The sequence below is a fragment of the Triturus cristatus genome, chromosome 2_2, assembly GCF_964204655.1.
Source record: "Triturus cristatus chromosome 2_2, aTriCri1.1, whole genome shotgun sequence".
Taxonomy (NCBI): domain Eukaryota; kingdom Metazoa; phylum Chordata; class Amphibia; order Caudata; family Salamandridae; genus Triturus; species Triturus cristatus.
Window position 1 is genome coordinate 262,265,529 of NC_140582.1, and position 17,583 is coordinate 262,283,111.

The 17,583-nt window shown below is 43.1% G+C and overlaps 1 protein-coding gene across 1 annotated transcript in view; it reads right to left on the reverse strand.

Moving 5' to 3' along the window:
* Positions 1-279: 279 nt before the first annotated feature.
* Positions 280-17,583, reverse strand: part of LOC146862121 (protein NipSnap homolog 3A-like) — a 216,502-nt gene continuing 199,198 nt past the window's right edge. Inside the window, exon 6 of the mRNA XM_085641312.1 lies at positions 280-1,737. Coding sequence (XP_085497438.1) covers positions 1,661-1,737 — 77 coding nt within the window. The 3' untranslated portion in view covers positions 280-1,660. The remainder of the gene's footprint in view (positions 1,738-17,583) is intronic.

A 17,583-nucleotide genomic window follows, 5' to 3' on the forward strand; every position in this document is an offset into this window, starting at 1 on the left:
AACATGATCTATCCATGACCTGGCAGAGCCCTTCCTTTATATACATCTCTTGAAGGAGGAAAATCACATTCCCACCCTTATCTGATAGACATATCACAATGTCACCAGCGTGTTCCAAATTGGTGCTTGTGTTGCCTAAATTAACACGTATTGAGCATACCGTTGCTCTGGGGTGCGTCATCTTCTTGAGTTCATGCACACACATATATTTACATACATGTTTTTGTAGACACACTATTATCTCTATTGTTAAAAGTATTGTAGGATTCCAGACATGAATGGTAATATTCAGCGTTTATGGCTTCAACAACATTTCCATGATGAAAACCTGAATTACAAGTAACTGTTTCTTTTTTCAGAAAAAGAAACAATTTGATTGAAATCATTTTCCTACTATACAGTACCATCAGTACAGCATGTGTGGCTGGGATGTTACACTATGTCGATGCATGCAGTTGTATCGAAAGCAAGTAAAGGTTTATCGAGCAGTATCTAAAATCAAGTACAATTCAGAACAATGCATTTCTGTCAAGGAATGTTTCAGACCACAGAAAAAACATAGCTGAAAAGTAGACAGAACATGCCTTTTTAAAACAGATCTCTGGAAGTTCACACTATCCAGCATGTCACAGGAAAATATGCAAAACAGAAAACTTTAATCACATCATAAATGCTTACATCATAAAACACAGCTGACACAAAAAGCAGATAAGGTGCTCAGATACAATCAGGAAAACTATACAATAAATTCAACATGGTGCTCTTGCCTCCTTGTCTCTTGAGCTCGACATGATATCAGGGTAGGGCAGTCAGTAAAAAAACATTTTATTTACTGCCAAGTGCTTTTAACCACACTACAAAGTCAGTAGAAAATAATGGATTTAGCAGAATTCCTAAAACTAAAAACAATCAGTGGATTTTGATTTGTAGAATTTACAAGTTTGAAAATAGTTGACCCATTTATAGAAACGATTCGGTACTGCTACACTACCATCTTCTAAACCAGTGGAATAAATCCAACCTAGGCCAGGTAAGGTCTGATGAATGCCAAATGTTCTGGATAACCACTCACTTTCTAAAGGAGCTATATTTAGATCCACTGTATATAAATGCACATTTGGGGATGTCCTCAAAATGTAGTATGTTCTACCCCTCCACGGTCTACCTTGTACAACCATGCTTTAAACCTTAAAGCAGTCCATACTTTGTTGTGCTGTGAGGCACAAAGATGATTATCTAGCTGCACAGCTGCTTGCAACACACATTCAGGTTATGTTTTGTATAAAAGGAAAAGAAAGCCAAAATAGATCTTTGCATCTTTGAAAATCACTTTGCTCATACACATTATTTGGTATTGATTGAATTTCTAGAAAACTGGTGCAAACAGTCAGACTCACTAGCTTGGAACGGTGTAGAGTGCATACAAGAAGAACAAATCAAGTACCTTCTGAAACAGAGAAGCAAAGGTGGATTTAAATAGGACACTGATCCCGGGAACAGTAAATAAATACTTTCAATACCCATGAAAGGGGAAAATACATGGTCATCAACTCTTGTAATTTATAATCATGATGAAAGCCACTAGAGGTAGGACGTATAAACATGTTATTAATCAGCGAGTTGGATTTCAGTAGAATGGCTGTTGGAAAAGTGTTTTTGTCTACTTCAGAGGTGAAAATGGTGCAGGAATCAGTAGCATATTCTTTTGGGATACCAGGAATCGTACACTTTCACGCACTGCAATGGAAAAAAATGTGTAAAAAACAAGAATTGACAAACCCAATAATTTTGGCATGCATATTGAAAAACTTTAACGCTGTTACAAACAACTAATAACAGCGACACAAAAAAGCCATTTTAGTTCAGTTTATGACTGAATTCTAAACTGCCTATTTGGTGCCAGCATCTTGTAAACCAGATTACCTACTGGAAAGAGAAAGGAATGGTTTCTAACTGGTAATCCTAGTTCTCTCAGGGAACTCGCTAATGAATTCATATGCAGTGATAATCCTGTCCACATATAGGAACCCCTAAGCAGTTCTTTCAAAGTCACATTCACTTTGCCTTACTGCAGAAAGGCCAGCAAGCACGTGACAAATGTTATATTTTTCAGCCTTACAACAGGCTATATTGTCAATTATATTGAACTACTTTAAAATTTGGAAGATAAAATGCCCTGTAGGTGGCAGTTTACTTGGCTCCTTTTGACGGACAAATTAGCAGTACAGAGCTATACTTACCTTATCTCTTCTCTCTTGGGAAGAGGGAGGTTATTTATGATTTCAATGGAGATTCCCCCTCAGAGAAAACTAGAATTATAGGTAAACCATTCCTTGTCTCTCAGGGGATTTTCACTGATAATCATGAGCACTGAATAGATTAGCAAGCTCATCCCCAATAATGCTGCAGGGGAGGAGATAAAAGGGAATAGTATAACTAAACAAACATTTCTCGGAGAGGCTTGCCTGACTTTGGCATCTACTTTCGCTTCTGAATCAAGACAATAGTGTCTTGTAAAGGTGTAAACCAACCTCCAAGTTGCAGCTTTGCAAATCTCAGCAATTGGAATGTTCCTAATTGATACTGCAGTAGCTATTTTACCTCTAGTTGCATGTGCTTTAGGTCTTCCAGGCAGGGTTTTGGTGCCCTTTTCATAAAGGATTATGCGGCAGACAATGCATCTAGACAAGGATTGTTTCAAAGTGGCCAAACCCGCCCGTAAAGGACAATAGTCCACAAAACGCTGCTTTGACTGCCTTAAAAGCGTTCATCCTATCTAGATACAACTTCAACACTCTCCTAACATCTCAAGTATGTTGAGAGATCTCTCTGCTGGAAAAGAGAGATTCTGAAAAAATATAGGTAATGAAATAGTTCGATTGACATGAAAATCTGAGAGTACTTTAACCCCTTCTGTGCTCATGACAAGTGCAAACAATCCCTCTGCTATAAAAAGCAGCGAGATTTCCTATTTTTCTCTTTTTCCTTGGGAGGTGGGGTTCCCCAACCTCCCAAGGCATATTTTTTGTTTTCCTTGTAATGACAATCGCGCACATGGTGTGCTGTCGTCATTGCCACGAAACCAAAAACTGAAACTTGGTTTCAGTTTCACAGTTTCGGTGCTCGTGGGGCTATCTCAGCCCTCCCGAGCACCGAAACACGGCGATCACCAAGCAGGGATCCACCCACTAGCCACCAGGGAGGGGGGAGCGGCCCCTTGGGCAAGGGCTTTGCTCCCCCATTGTATTCTACCACAACCAGTCTTTCTGCCCCCCCTGGGGGGGCAAATGGGGGCAGTAGCCCCTAATTTGCCCCCCTGGGGGGGGGGGCAGAAAGCACCATAGACGTGAGGGATTTTTATTTTTTCAAAGTTCGGGATGGGAGCTGCCCAGAATGGGCATGTCAATGCCCCCACCCCCCCAAAAAAATGTTACAGTCTTTCTGGCCCCCCCCACCCCCAGGAGGCAGATGGGAGCAGTAGCCCCTGATCTGCCCCTGGGGGGGCAGAAAGCCCACTAGGCACCAGGGATTTTTTTTTTATATGTAGGGGTGGGGCTGCCCAGAATGGGCTTGCCAATGCCCCCACCCCAAAATAATTAGCCACAGTCTTTCTGCCCCCCCTCCCGGAGGCAGATAGGGCAATAGCCCCTTATCTACCCCCCCCGTGGGCCAGAAAGCCCACTAGGCACCAGGGATTTTTTTTCAAAGTTTGGGATGGGGGCTGCCCAGAAAAGGCATATCAATGCCCCCACCCTCCCCCCACAAACAAAATGCCACAGTCTTTCTGCACCCACCCCAGAGGCAGATGGGGCAGTAGCCGAGCACGGGGCCAAAACCCAGGAGCCCCCTCTGCAAAACCAGGTCGTTTTGTGAAAGGTAATTTTGATGTCTCCACAATACGTTTTGGTCCTTTGCATGTCATGGTGTGGCTTGCGTTGATTCCCCCAACATTTACCTACCCAGAATCCCCTGCAAACCTCAAATTTAGCTGAAATAAATCACATTTTTCTCACATTTTTGTGTGGGAAAGTTGTGGGATCACAAATTCCTACCACCCAGGTCTCCCGATAAAAATGGTACCTCACTTGTGTGGATAGGCATAGTGGCCACAACAGGAAATGGCCCATATCATACTGTGGAGACTTCAAAATTACCCAGCATAAAAAACTACCTGGTTTGATGGGGGGGCCTTGGTTTTTGGCCCCGGGCTTGCGGCCTTCTAGGGAAACCTACCAAACCCAAACATTTCTGATAACTAGACACCCAGAGGAGAACAGTGAGGTATGGCTTGCGTGGATCCCCTAACGTTTTCCTACCCAGAATCCGCTGCAAACCTCAAATTTAACTGAAAAAAAAATCACTTTTTCCATACATTTGTGTGTGGGATCACCGTGCCAGCACAAATATCATACCACCTAGCATTCCTCTTGGCCTCCCGAGTAAAATGATACCTCACTTGTGTGGCTGCCCAATGCAGAATCGGCTAAAAACTTATTTAAAAAAAAGTTTAGCACTTAGAATTCGCTGTTATACCCTTAATCCCTATGTTTTTGACCCTTCCCTGTCACCGACCCTTGGCCCACCCACACGAGTGAGGTATCAATTTACTTGGGAGAACAAGGGGAACGCTGGGTGGTAGGACATTTGTGCCGGCACCGTGATCCCTCACAAATCAGAAGATTCCGGGTAGGAAAACATTGGGGGGTCCACACAATCCATACCTCCCTGAACTCCCCCGGGTGTCTAGTTTTCAAAGATATCTGGATTTAGTAGGTCTCTTAAGATGTCCAACGAGCGCGGGGCCAAACACCCAGATGAGCCCCTTTGTAAAACCAGGTCGTTTTGTGATGGGTAATTTTGATGTTTCCACAATACGTTTTGGGTCCTTCCCTACCGCGGGCACCTTGCCCACCCACACAAGTGAGGTACCATTTTTATCGGGAGACCTGGGGGGAACACTGTGTGGTAGGAAATTTGTGGCGGCCCGGTGATCCTACAACTTTTCCACTTAGAAAAGTGAGGAAAATGTTTTTTTTGTGACAACGTTTGAGGTTTGCAAGGGATTCTGGGTAACAGAACCTCATGAGAGCCACAGGGGAGTCTAGATTTGAAAAATGTATAGGTTTGCTTGGTTTCCCTAGGTGCCGGCAGAGCTTGGGTTAAAAATCCACAGCTAGGCACTTTAAAAAAAATAGTGTCCGTTTTCACTGTAAAAATGTGGTGTGTCCATGTTGCGTTTTGGCCTGTTTCCTTTTACCGGGCACTAGGCCTACCCACACAAGTGAGGTACCATTTTTATCGGAATATTTTGTGGATCCGCACAGATTCCAATCTTTCCATCACAGAAACGTGAGGAAAATGTGTTTTTTGTGACAAAGTTTGAGGTTTGCAAGAGATTCTGGGTAACAGAACCTGGTGAAAGCTACTCAAGTCACCCCTTCCTGGATTCCTCCCATTTATATTGGGAGACTTAGGGGAATACAGAATTGAAGAGCAACTGTTATTACCTCTTGACTTTCTATGCATTTATGCCTTCCAAATGTAAGACAATGTGTAAAAAAGAAGTCACTGAAAAATGTGCTATAATTCACATGCTAGTATGGGTACCCACAATTTCAGAGATGTGCAAATAGCTACTGCTTCTAAACTCTAGATTTTGTTCCCATTTCGGAAATACTTGATCCTAGATACCTATTTTTCACTCTTTATATTTTACCAAATGAATTGCTATATACCCGGTACACAATGAAAAACCATTGCAAGACTCAGCTCAGTTATTGGCTCTGGGTTCATCGGGTTCTTGGTGAACCTACAAGTCCTATATATCCCCACAACCAGAAGGCTCCAGCAGATGTAACAGAAAATAGCTTTCAAACATCTGTCATACTTAGAAGAAGTTACAGGTGAAAACGTTGGCACAAATTGTGTTTTTTTCCAACTCATTTTCAATTTTTCTTATTTTCAACTGTTAGTTTCTATAAAATAAACCTTGAAGAATCTATACAAATGACCCCTTGCTGAATTCAGAATGTTGACTACTTTTCTGAAATGTATAGCTTTACAGGATCCATTATTGCTTTCATATCCATTTCTACCTCTAACTGGAAGGAAGATGGAAAAAATAGCAAAAATCGGCTATGTCCCTGTAAAATGCAAAAACTGTGTAAAAGCTTTTGGTTTTCTGACAAAAGTCTGTCTGTCCCTGAAAGCTGGGAAGATGGTGATTTCAGCACCACAAACCCTTTGTTGATACCATTTGCAGGGAAAAAAACAGACGCTTTCTTCTGCAGCACTAATTTCCCATCCCCCCCCCCCCCCCCCAATGTTTTTTGCTGTATTTTGGCTAATTTCTGGGTCCTCTCCAGGGGAATCAACAAACCATGGGTACCTTAAAAATACCCATGATGTTGGAAGAGAAGGAGGCAAATTTGGCATGGATACCTTATGTGGACAAAAAGTTACAGGGGCCTACGCACAAACTACCCCAAACAGCCAAAAGGCTTAGCACAGAGGGTGGGGTTGGGGGACGGGAGGCTAGCAGCGAAGGTGTTAAGGAGGAATTTAGGATGGGTTCTCATCACTACCCTGTTACTCTGAAAAATTGTAAATGGTTCATGGGAACAAAGGACCTGTATGTTGCTAACCCTATGAACAGAAGTAATGGTTACTAAGAAGGCAGTCTTCCAGGATAGTTGTTGGACACAAGCCTTATAAATTGGTTTGAAAGGAGGACCCTAATGGCAAGAAACGACAATATTAAACTCCCATGGAGGAGAAAGTCTCCTGAGAGGAGGATATATATTATTAAAGCCCTCTAAAAATTCCTTGACCACAGGAATTCTGAAAAAGAACATTTATGAAGGACATTTTCAGTAAGCAGTGATTGCTGGGAGATTAACTTTAATAGATGAGAATTGTAATTTTGCCTTAGCCAAATGGAGGAGATATGGAAGAACTTCCTGTTCTTGACACATGAGAGGATTAAAGTTGTTCTGAGAGCACCAGATACAGAATTTCTTCCACTTGAATGAATAGGAAATGCTAGTAGATGGTTGTTTGGCTTCTTTCAACACATCCATACATTCTTGAGGGAGGTTCAGGTGACCATATTGTATGAGTTCAGAATCCAAGCAGCCAAGTACAATGTGTGCAGGTTGGGGTGTTGAATCTGGCCTCCGTACTTCTGGAAAAGGTCCGATCTGCTCAGCAGCCCCCTGTATGGCCACTTGGAGAGGGGAAGGAGACCCATGAACCACCACTGTCTGGGCCACTTCAGAACAACAACAATCATTCGGGCCTTCGAGCGTGACAACCTGATAATCACTGTTGGCAGTGGGGGAATCGGAGGAGAGGCGTAAAGAAATTTGCCTGACCATTTGATCCATAGGGCATTCCCTGGTGTACCTGGTTGGTAAAACCTTGAGGTGAAGCTTGGGCATTTTTAGTTTTCTTCCTCTGCAAAACATCTACTTGAAGAAAACCCCCATCTGAAAGGTTGACGCAAAGTACAAAGTAATTTAATACCAATTAGGTATTTACTTGAATGAAACTGCTGAGAGTGTCTGCTTGAATGTTCTGGATTCCCAGTAGGTGGATCGCTGTAATCTTGAGTTTCCAGGATATTAGCCAATTCTGGATCTCGTTCCTCCCTGTCTGTTCGGATAATGCATGGTTGATGAACAACGAGAGAGGCATTCCTGAATAATGGGAGAAAAGCCTTTCAGGGCTAGAGATACTGCCCTCGGCTTCAGAAGGTTGACTTCGTCACTATGGTTTGGGTCAGTACATCTTGTTTGAAATTCATTCCTTTGAGTAGATTTTCTGAGGGGCACCACCATTTGAGTGATTGTTTTGCATGAGTGGTCAGTATCACTCTGTCTTCCCATCGTCCTGAGAGTTGATGCCATGAGTCTTCTAGGCATTATTGAAGAAGCCACATGTAGAGACATGCATTCGGGAACAGAAAAATGCATGACACCATTGGTCCCAGTAGAGAGGAAACTTTTCTCACTGTTGGACAGACTATTGTCTGCAGATTGGGACATTTCTGAAGGATAGACAATCAGCACTCCTTCAAAGGAAACGCATTTGAGTGTATACGGTCTTGGACTGCAACCAGGAAGGGGAGGGATTGAACCAGCATCAAAATTGATTTGTTGCAATTAAATGCAGACTCAGCTGATTGAGAGTCATGATAGCTAAATGATAAATTCTGAGCTGCTTGTTGGGACGAAGATGCCTTGATGACCAAAAGGAAGAACCTTGTATTGGTAATGGTCCCTTCCTACAGTGATCTTCAAGAATTTTCTCCGTTTCTTGACTACCGGGATGCAAAAATAGGCATCTTGGAGATCTATTTAATATAACAAGCACCCTTGATGGAGCTGAGTGTAGATTTGATGAAGAGCCAACATTCTGAATTTCCGTTTCAAAATACACTGGTTTGCTTTCTTGGGGTCTAAAATGGGTCTGTACCTTTTCAGTCCTTTCTTGTTCACTATAAATTAACAAGAATAAATTCCCATATCACCATGTGTTTCCGGAAGAGGATGGAAACTTCTTGTTTAGGGTTTTTCCCATGGAAGATGGATGTTTTCTTCAGCTGAATGGATGGTGGAGGATACTTGAATCTGAGAGAGCATCTTTGTTCTACAATATTCAGAACACATTTGTTGGCAGTTTATTTTTCACCACTCTTGTCAATAGGATGTTATACTTCCTCTCAACCGGAATGGGTAATGGTGAAGGGGGAAGAGAGGACTCATTGTTTAGCATCAGTGGGTCTAGTGGCTTTGGCAGATGATTGCCGACCTCTTCTGCCCCCTGACTAACAGCGCTGTTGCTGATGTCTGTGTGACTGTTGAGATGATTGTTCTTGCCCTTGAAGCAAATTTTCAGTTGTACGTACTGGCAGTCAAAGGACCTAAAGGAGTGTCTCCCATATTTCCGGTTATTCTCTAATCTGACAGCTTTCAGAGTGCCAAGCTCTGATTTCATTCAAGACATCTCATAGTCAGCATGAGAGACAAATACAGTGTGTCCTTAAAACACCATGTTCAGAACTCAGTGTTGGACAAGAAGAGCACTGAAGTGCTAGGCCAGGATTGTAGCCATGCGCTGCTAGAGTGAAAGAATCCACTGCGGAACTAATGACCTGGTTTGACACCATCAGGCCTTCATTGATAATTTCTTGAAAGTCTTGATGTTCATCTCTAGGAAGATCTTCCAAGAATTGTTGAATGGAGTTCCACCGCAACCAGTCATAACTCTGTAGGAGAGCAGTTGCGCTAGCAGCTTCCATAGAAACCCCAGATACCTCATAGACTTTTCTGGCCATGGAATCCAATTTTTTACTTTCCTTGTCACAAGACACAGTAGAGGATGGAGTTGTAACATGGAATTTCTGAGCAGCTGAGACAATGATAGAGTCTAGAAATGGATCTGAGCAAAGAAAATATGGATCCTGATCTGGTGGCTCTTTAGGCACAATAGTGCAGCCTTTACAGCAGCCACTGCCCAAAAACGTTCAATAGCTGGTTCTAAGAGACATGAAACCAAAGGCAGTAGAAGTCAAGCTGCAGATCTTTATAGAAATGTCTCAAACATTACTGATGTGAATGCAGTAGTAGTCTGTAAATCACTATTTAATTTGTTAGCACTCATAATAAGTACCTCCTGCAAGGTATTGATATCATCCAGAGGAGATATTCTCGCAAGTTGGCGAAAATAGTCCTAAAGAAGATATGGTATGATGAGACTGTGAGGATCTTGATCTGGATGTAGAATATCTTCCCCATCTTGAGCATGAAGGTTTGTGACATCTTGGACAATCAAAACAGTGGCATCTAGATCTTGACCTAGATATATGGCCGCAAGGCCTGGTGTGATGGGAACAAGATTTTGGGTGTCTTGGTGTAGGTGCCACTGGTACAGGAGACTGGTGGCCAAGAAGGAGTGGCTGGCAGGATTGACAGTGGTAATACCACTGGAATTGCTGGTTGAGGAGGAGGCGGAGAAGGAGGCGGAGGAGAGGACTGTACCTCTTCTTGATGTCATACAGGAGCATTATTTTTCCAACAGATCTTCTTCTTTTGGATCTCCCTCTGGGAGAATACTCAGTGAGCAACATCGTAGCATTGGTAGAGGGAACAGTCTCTCCTTGCCCTTCAGAAGTTTCTCCAGGCATGGAATCTTGCTTTTTGCAGTGCTCCACTTGGCCATGAGTCTTGCAGTGGCGACACGTCTTGGGGTCATGAGAGTCAGGCAAACATAGGATACAGATCCTGTGCGTGTTTTGCCATTTTTCTGTCACATTCTGGGCAGTTCTCAAAAATAGATGGCGTTTTAAAAAAAATCTGATATATTCTTGTCAGAACAATATCTAAAAATACTCTATGCCCTAAATAATGTTGAGTGAATCACTTTATAAAGCAACTGATTAAAGAATTTGAGACAAAAAAAAAGCCTTACAAAGTTAGAGCTTTATGCCAGGATCCTGTCAACAGAGGACAGAAAAAAGAACTGTTAAACAGCCACATGCAGGGCATGATGGAACAATGGTGGTCAAGGTGCCCTTGAAGGCACAGTGTCCTATCCTCATTGTTCGCAATGCTGCAACCTATCAACCTACATTGCCATATATGTTATTTCTCTTCCTTTAAAAAGAAGTAGAAAGAGTTTGTGAAGGACATTTTTAAAATGGCACTATCTAATCCCCTTGAAAACGTACCTGTTGCTGTTGCTGGTGCCGCCATCCACCGCCAGAGTCAGTGCATCCGATCCGGTGTTCAAGGACCATCGGGGCACCACTAAACGACTCCTCCCATCAGTCCCTGCAGTGCGCACGCCGCCGACGCTCCCACAGAGCGCCAGGAGATGTTTATAAGGCCCACAAGGCTCCCGCAGCATGGGATGCGCGCGGGCGTGCCCGGGCCAAGGGCGGGCCCGTCTGCACCCGTCACAGCCCAAAGGAGGCCGGGCTGGGCCAGTCCTCTGACATCTTTGCTGTGAAGTGCTCGGATTTAAGGTACTGCTGTTCTGTGGAACCCAATTTTTTGTTATAGCGAAACGTGTTAAACGTAGGGATGGTCTACTGCAAGGGGGTGGCGGGGTCGTGGGGACTCTGGATGCATTTCTTTCACGGGCAGAGACAGTTTTAACCCATGAGATCCTACTTGCAGAAAAGAGACTCTCTTTGGACACTATAGTCGCACAGAAGAGATCCTCAATGGGCGGACTAAGCAGGGTAAAATCCCCCGTAGCTGTTCCCTTAGACACCCTGTCTTTGCCTGTTACTAAGGCGAGTACGCCATGCCTCGGGAAGGAGGAAGGGGGAGGGGACAAAATGTCTCCGGGGACTTGCCAAACAGTGTAATTGCTCAGGGTATGGAGTTGGGGGAGCCCAGTGTGGCTGATACACTTAACCAAGAAATTGTGATCTCGCCTGAGACAATTATAACAAAGTTAGTAATCCCTCCCACAATGCTAGTGGCTCAGGCAGTATCTGTTCATAGGAATGACGAAGTCAAAACGAGGTCTAAAAGGAGTCAAAATGTTAGCCTGGTGAAGGGTGGGGAGGCGCAGTCTTCCATCACGGAACCGTCTATTAGGCGACGTGGGGGTGGTACTTCCCAAAAGTCTAATTCCAAGTCAAAATCAAAGCTCAAAATAAATAAGAACACTCCCAAGGTATTCCCATATGATACCATGGTATTGGACAACAGCCAAGGGCCAGCAGAGCCTGTGACGGGTACGAGTTCAGTCTCTAATCAACAGATTGGTGAATGTAATAATGATCAGTGGAGTAGATTGGATTTGCGAATCTCTCTACTGCTTGACCCCATTGGTAATAATTTACGCTTGATTGAGGATAAACTATCCAGACTTGAAAATCTGATTAGCACACCCACTAATGGTGTCAATGCAGTGGTGACATCTCCCCCTGAACATATAACAAATAATAACTTCCTCCCAATACTGCAAAGACTTGATCAATTAGAATCTACTGTGGCATCTATGAGCACAATGGTTGGGGACTGGATTTCATGTTCTGGGGCAAAATCTAAAGAACTAGTTGGGGGTTTAGCTTGTCGTAGGCACCCAGAATTAATTGAGAGGCCATCTATTAATTGTAATGCCGAATCGCTTAGTTCAATGAGGAATGGTGTCGATAGAAGCCCTGCCAGTGAAGATGTGCAGAAGCACAGAAGGTCTGGAAGCTCTAGCCATTTAGCAAACACGGATCGGCCCCCAAGTGCTAGCAGGCAAGGTCCTTCTTCTACAGTTAGGAACGTTACTAATGGGAATAACGGGAATAAAAAGGGTATAAATGAGCAAATATCCCCACTGTTGTCCCCTAAAGGGAAAGTCTCTAACAATCGAGATAAGGTGACGTTATACCTTCCACCTGAGTGTGGTCCCTACGTAGCAATCCTCATGAATGTTCCTTCGTTGACTAACAAGCAAGTTGAATCCCAGATACAGCTAAACAATAAAGTCTGTTATTGGCTCTCCCAGAATACAAATTTTCTAAAGTCAGACTTTGATAACAACCTATTTGTGAGAAGAGTTAATTCGGTGGGTCCACTACGCAAGTTTCATCCTGGTGATTGCATTGTTAGAAACTGTAGATTTCCACACATTACAGGTCGACTATTGGGGTGGGGGACTTTTTCACCCAATCAGAGGCAGGACAAAGTGCTAACTATTTTACGGCTAGGGTTTTTTTTTTTTTTAGACATTGTGATAGTAGAGGGAGGAACTTTGACGCTACCAAAAAGGATAGCGCTATGCTGCGTGCATCTATAGAGGCACCACCCCTGGAACTGAGTAATATGTTTTATCTCCTGAGTGGCTTAAATTCCCAGGATTGACTGGGCAGCGTACTCTCCTTTTCGTCACAGCTACATGAGGTTGGATCTGCTCTGGAATTTACTGCTGTCCCTGGTATTACTTCCGTACTACGCAATCATGGTAACTCAGGTTCTTGTGACCAAGTTACAAATACTTTGCCCCCTCCCCTCCGTTATGTTCATGAGGAGCCAACAACCCCAATAGGTCACTCACAGGGAAATGTTTCTGGCTGTTGTGATCTTAAGTTTTTATCCTGCAATGTAGCGGGCTTAAACTCAAAAATAAATAACCCAGATTGGGGTAAATTTATAGACTCCTTTCACTTCTGCCTATTACAGGAAACCTGGGCAGTAGGGTGTGTCCATAGGGTTGGCTTCACCATGTATAGTATTGAAGCTATACAGCCCCCGGTTGGTCGCCCAGCTGGTGGCCTCTTGATCTGGGCTAAAAACTCACTTGATTATAAAGTAAAGGTCTTGCACCTAGGTTGTCCCGAATTACTTGGTTTGGAACTGTCCTCAGATAAGGGGACGGCAAAAATCATACTTTTTAACATATACAATTGGTTTGACAGCCCACACAGACTCTCAGGGACAATAACATTGCTTGCTAACTACCTTGATTCGACCATGGGTAATCACAGGTTGATTGTCGCCGGAGATCTTAACACGACCTTTGAATCGGTGAACTATATACAGGACTTCATCCTAGATGGGAATAAAGCTAGGGGGATTGCGAAACTTCAGATCCCACCCATTAAGAACACCACAAGGGTTGGGCAACAAGTACTATCGTTCACTATTGCCCATGGTGTCAGATCCTGTAATGGTCGAAACGATTCTGATAGAGCAGCAGGTCACACATTTAAGAGCGGGGCATCGAAAACATGGATTGACTATATCCTTGTCGACCTAGATCTGTGGCCCTTAGTCAAGGATATGGTCATCATAGCCCGGGAAGACAGTGATCACAATGCTCTGGCGCTTACGATGACGGGGCTAGTTACCCAGCACAGGCACTCTAGGCCTGAGTCCACACAGGTCATCACAAATAACAACAATAGGAGAGTTAAGTGGCCTATGATCCTAGCCAACCGAAACACTCTCCCCCAAATATATTCTGTGGTGGAGCGGTCTCTTATAGATCTAAGTATCCCTACCACTGGGTTAGAGGCTGTCATGAGTATCTTCCAGGAACTAACTGTGAGTCTAAAACCACTCTTTTACAGACAAAGCAATAGAGTTAAGCAGCAAACAGCACCCTGGTTCAACGATGCATGCAAGAGGGCTAGGAGCGAGCTAATGGTGATGGTAAAATCGAAATCCCCTGCAGAAATCGCGAACAGTAGGAGGCTCTACAAACTAGCCCAAAATAAAGCAAAAAAGGACTGGGAGTTTGAAAATTGGAAATTGCTTTTAGAGGCCGCTAAATATAAGCACAGTGAATATTTTTGGCATCTATTGGCAAAGGGATCACCAAACTTGGTAGCACAAACTGACTTCAATATTCAGCCCCACGCATGGGAAGAATACTTCGGGGCTTTGTTTGCAGACCAAGGGCCACCGTACGCTCCAGCCTTAAGCATGAATCCTTGTGAGCGTGCAGTAGTTGATGTTGAAGACATCACTCTTGCTGAAACAATTATGGCTATTAAGTTTCTGCAGAGCGGTAAAGCACCGGGTCTTGACAAGCCTCCCGGAGACCTGTTTAGGGCTGAACCGACTGTTTGGGGTCCGCTGCTCCAAAGGGTTTATAATACTATCCTGAAGGGGGGTGCTATTCCAGAGACTTGGCGGGGTGCTGAAATCATTCCCATTCATAAAAAGGGTGATAAAGGGTCGCCGGGGAATTACAGGCCCATCAGTCTTATCGATGTAGCGCAAAAAAAATTCTGCAAAATCATTTTAAACAGAATTCAAAAATGGATAGAGGAAAATAGTGTTTTGTCAAACTTACAGGCAGGATTTTGGGCTGCACCCAGTACCACGGACCAAGTTTTTAGGTTTCTCCTGCTAATTTGGAAAGAAGTCACAATCAGAGGAGGTCACCTATATGTAGTGTTCGTAGATTTAAAGACCACCTTCGATTCCATTGACCAGTTCCAACTCTGACAAGCGCTGAGCACACTGGGATTACCATCTTATTTGCTCAGAATTCTTGTTAGGTTACATCAAGACACTTTTGCCAGGGTCAGGTGGAATACTGAAGGCAGTCTGACTAACGCCATAGCTGTTCAAAAGGACGTTCGTCAAGGATGCGTTATTGCCCCTACACTGTTTATCCTTTACATTAATGGTTTAATAGGAGAACTTTTTAACTGCGGTGGCGACCCCCCAAAACTGGCTGACAAGGTAATACCTTGTCTGCTTTTTGCAGATGACACACTGCTTATTGCCAGAACACTCAGTGGCATCCAAAATCTCCTAAATAAATTTGCCTTAGTCTGAAAAGATACGGGTTTAGAAATAAATGGGCTAAAAACTAAATATATGATTTTTAATCCATATAAATCAAATAAGAGGAAACTTACCCTGTGCATGCACAGTTTGGAGCAGGTTAGTTCCTTTGACTACCTGGGTATCCGTATCAACGATAGGCTGGCATGGACTCCGCAGATAGAAAAGAGCATTGTGACCCTCCAGCAGGTTGATAGTGCTATAGTTCAAAGGGCTAGAGCTTCCCCTTTTCGGGCCAATATCCCCCATTATTGAAATTCATAGGGCTAATGGCTAGGTGCGGCCCTGCACGGGGCCGAATTGTGGGGGCTGGAAAACCTGACTTAACTCGTGCTGAAAATAAATTTATCAGAGCCCTTTTGAACCTCCCAGTGAATACACCACTCCTGCCACTTAGACTTGATCTTGGCTTAAAACCTATAGATCTTTATGCCACTTTGAGGTCAATTCTGTTTTGGACCAGGGTGTGGATAAGCAATACACAGGTGCCCCTGAGGGAGGCAATGGTAAAGCGGATTGCCTTGCACAAGCAAACAGGTCGCATCAAGTGGTTTAGTAAGATTAAGCTCTGGTTTACAAAAATTGGGATGGTGCAACTCTGGGAGGATCCAGGATCTATGACCAAACTCACGGTCCCCGTAGTTAAAAAAAGGTTTTGGGAAGTAATGATCTCAGAAAGGGTTGACCGGTTTGCACATGGCACTTTGACTGCGGGATTCTTGAATGTTAAAGGAGTATTTGCTGTTGAAGGGTTTCTGGATGATAGTGAACCGCCCCAGGCACGAGCTTTGTATGTTCAGTTCAGATATGGAACCCTTCCTTTGAATGCACTGAAGAGCTCTTGGGGAAATTTGTCTGTCAATCCATTGAGTTCTCTATACCATATTTCCCCCGAAACTATTCAAGCACTTTTTTTTCTGCTGTTCCTTTTACGCTGAACTTAGGAAAACCTGGCTGGTCACTGTATTTCATACTTTATCTTTTAATTGTCCACTGGAAGCAATACATATATTTAAATCAGATACTACAAGCTGGCTAGTATTTGCTGTCTCGAGGTTTTTAATGTTTGCATGGTGGAAAAGGCTAAAAATGAGCAAACTTGCTCTTGTGTCGCAGTATCATTAACTTAACTATAATCAGGCTTAGTGGCTTTTTTAGAAGCATGTATATTGTTTTAAAAAAAAAAATCAAAAAAATCGAGTAGCCTGTTTTACTGTATTGTATAACTTTCTTAATGGTTTTTATATTGGTGCACATATTATTGTTTTTAATGATCCTGTACTGTATTTAAAATGTGAATGATCATATTTTTGATCGATTGAATAAATAATAACTATTTAATCTTTTCTAGTAACTTTTAAGGGTTTAAGCATGGTTTCCCAAAATATGAAATAATTCAATATAATTGGCAATAGAGCCTGTTTTAGGGCTGACAAATTTAGCATTTGTATCACATGTGCCTCCTCGCCTTTCTGAAGTAAGGCAAAGTGAATATGACTTTGAAGGAACTACTCCAGGGTCCGCATGCATGGGCGGGACTATTCATTGTTTATGATTATCAATGGAGATCCCCTGAGAGAGAAATATCGGTAATCCTGGAAATCTTCGCCACAATATCACGTATTAAGCCAAGTGTACAAAGAGAGAATGGTCTATGAAGAAAATTCAATTTTGTAAAAACACCTGATCTTTGAAGCAACCAACAGCAGCCAGTTATTTGATGGTCTAAGCCCAAACAATACAACAGTAGGGTTGGGGTCAATTGGTTATGAAGGTAAAGAGGGGAATCAGTCATATGTCAAGTAGCGCTCTGAAAGACCAGTAGTGCTGGGAAAGTCTCAGAAAGAAAGGTATGGTTGCTGCAGAATTCGTCAGATGTTAGATTCCTCTAGAAAAAAAGGAGAGATGCATTTGGCAGAGTAGCAAAGAAATATCAGTGAAACCTGCTGCTGACTAGCAGTAAAAGCGATGGAAAATTAGGGGCACAGAAACCAACAAAGAAAGTATAAAGGACTGGGGTTATGGAACACTATATTCCCAGCAGACAGGAGAAATCTGATCCTCAGATGACCACATTAATGAATGCTGAGTGGGAAAAGAACAATGTAATTTCTCACTAACCAGGAAGAACGCACATAAGATTGGAGATGATGCTTGTACACATGAGCATTTGAGAAGGAGCTGACCTTAAGGCCACACATTAGTCAAAGTAGCTTCAATTGACTTTAAGTGAATAGTCATGTTCATTGGCAAACTCTGTGGGCCCGATTCACAG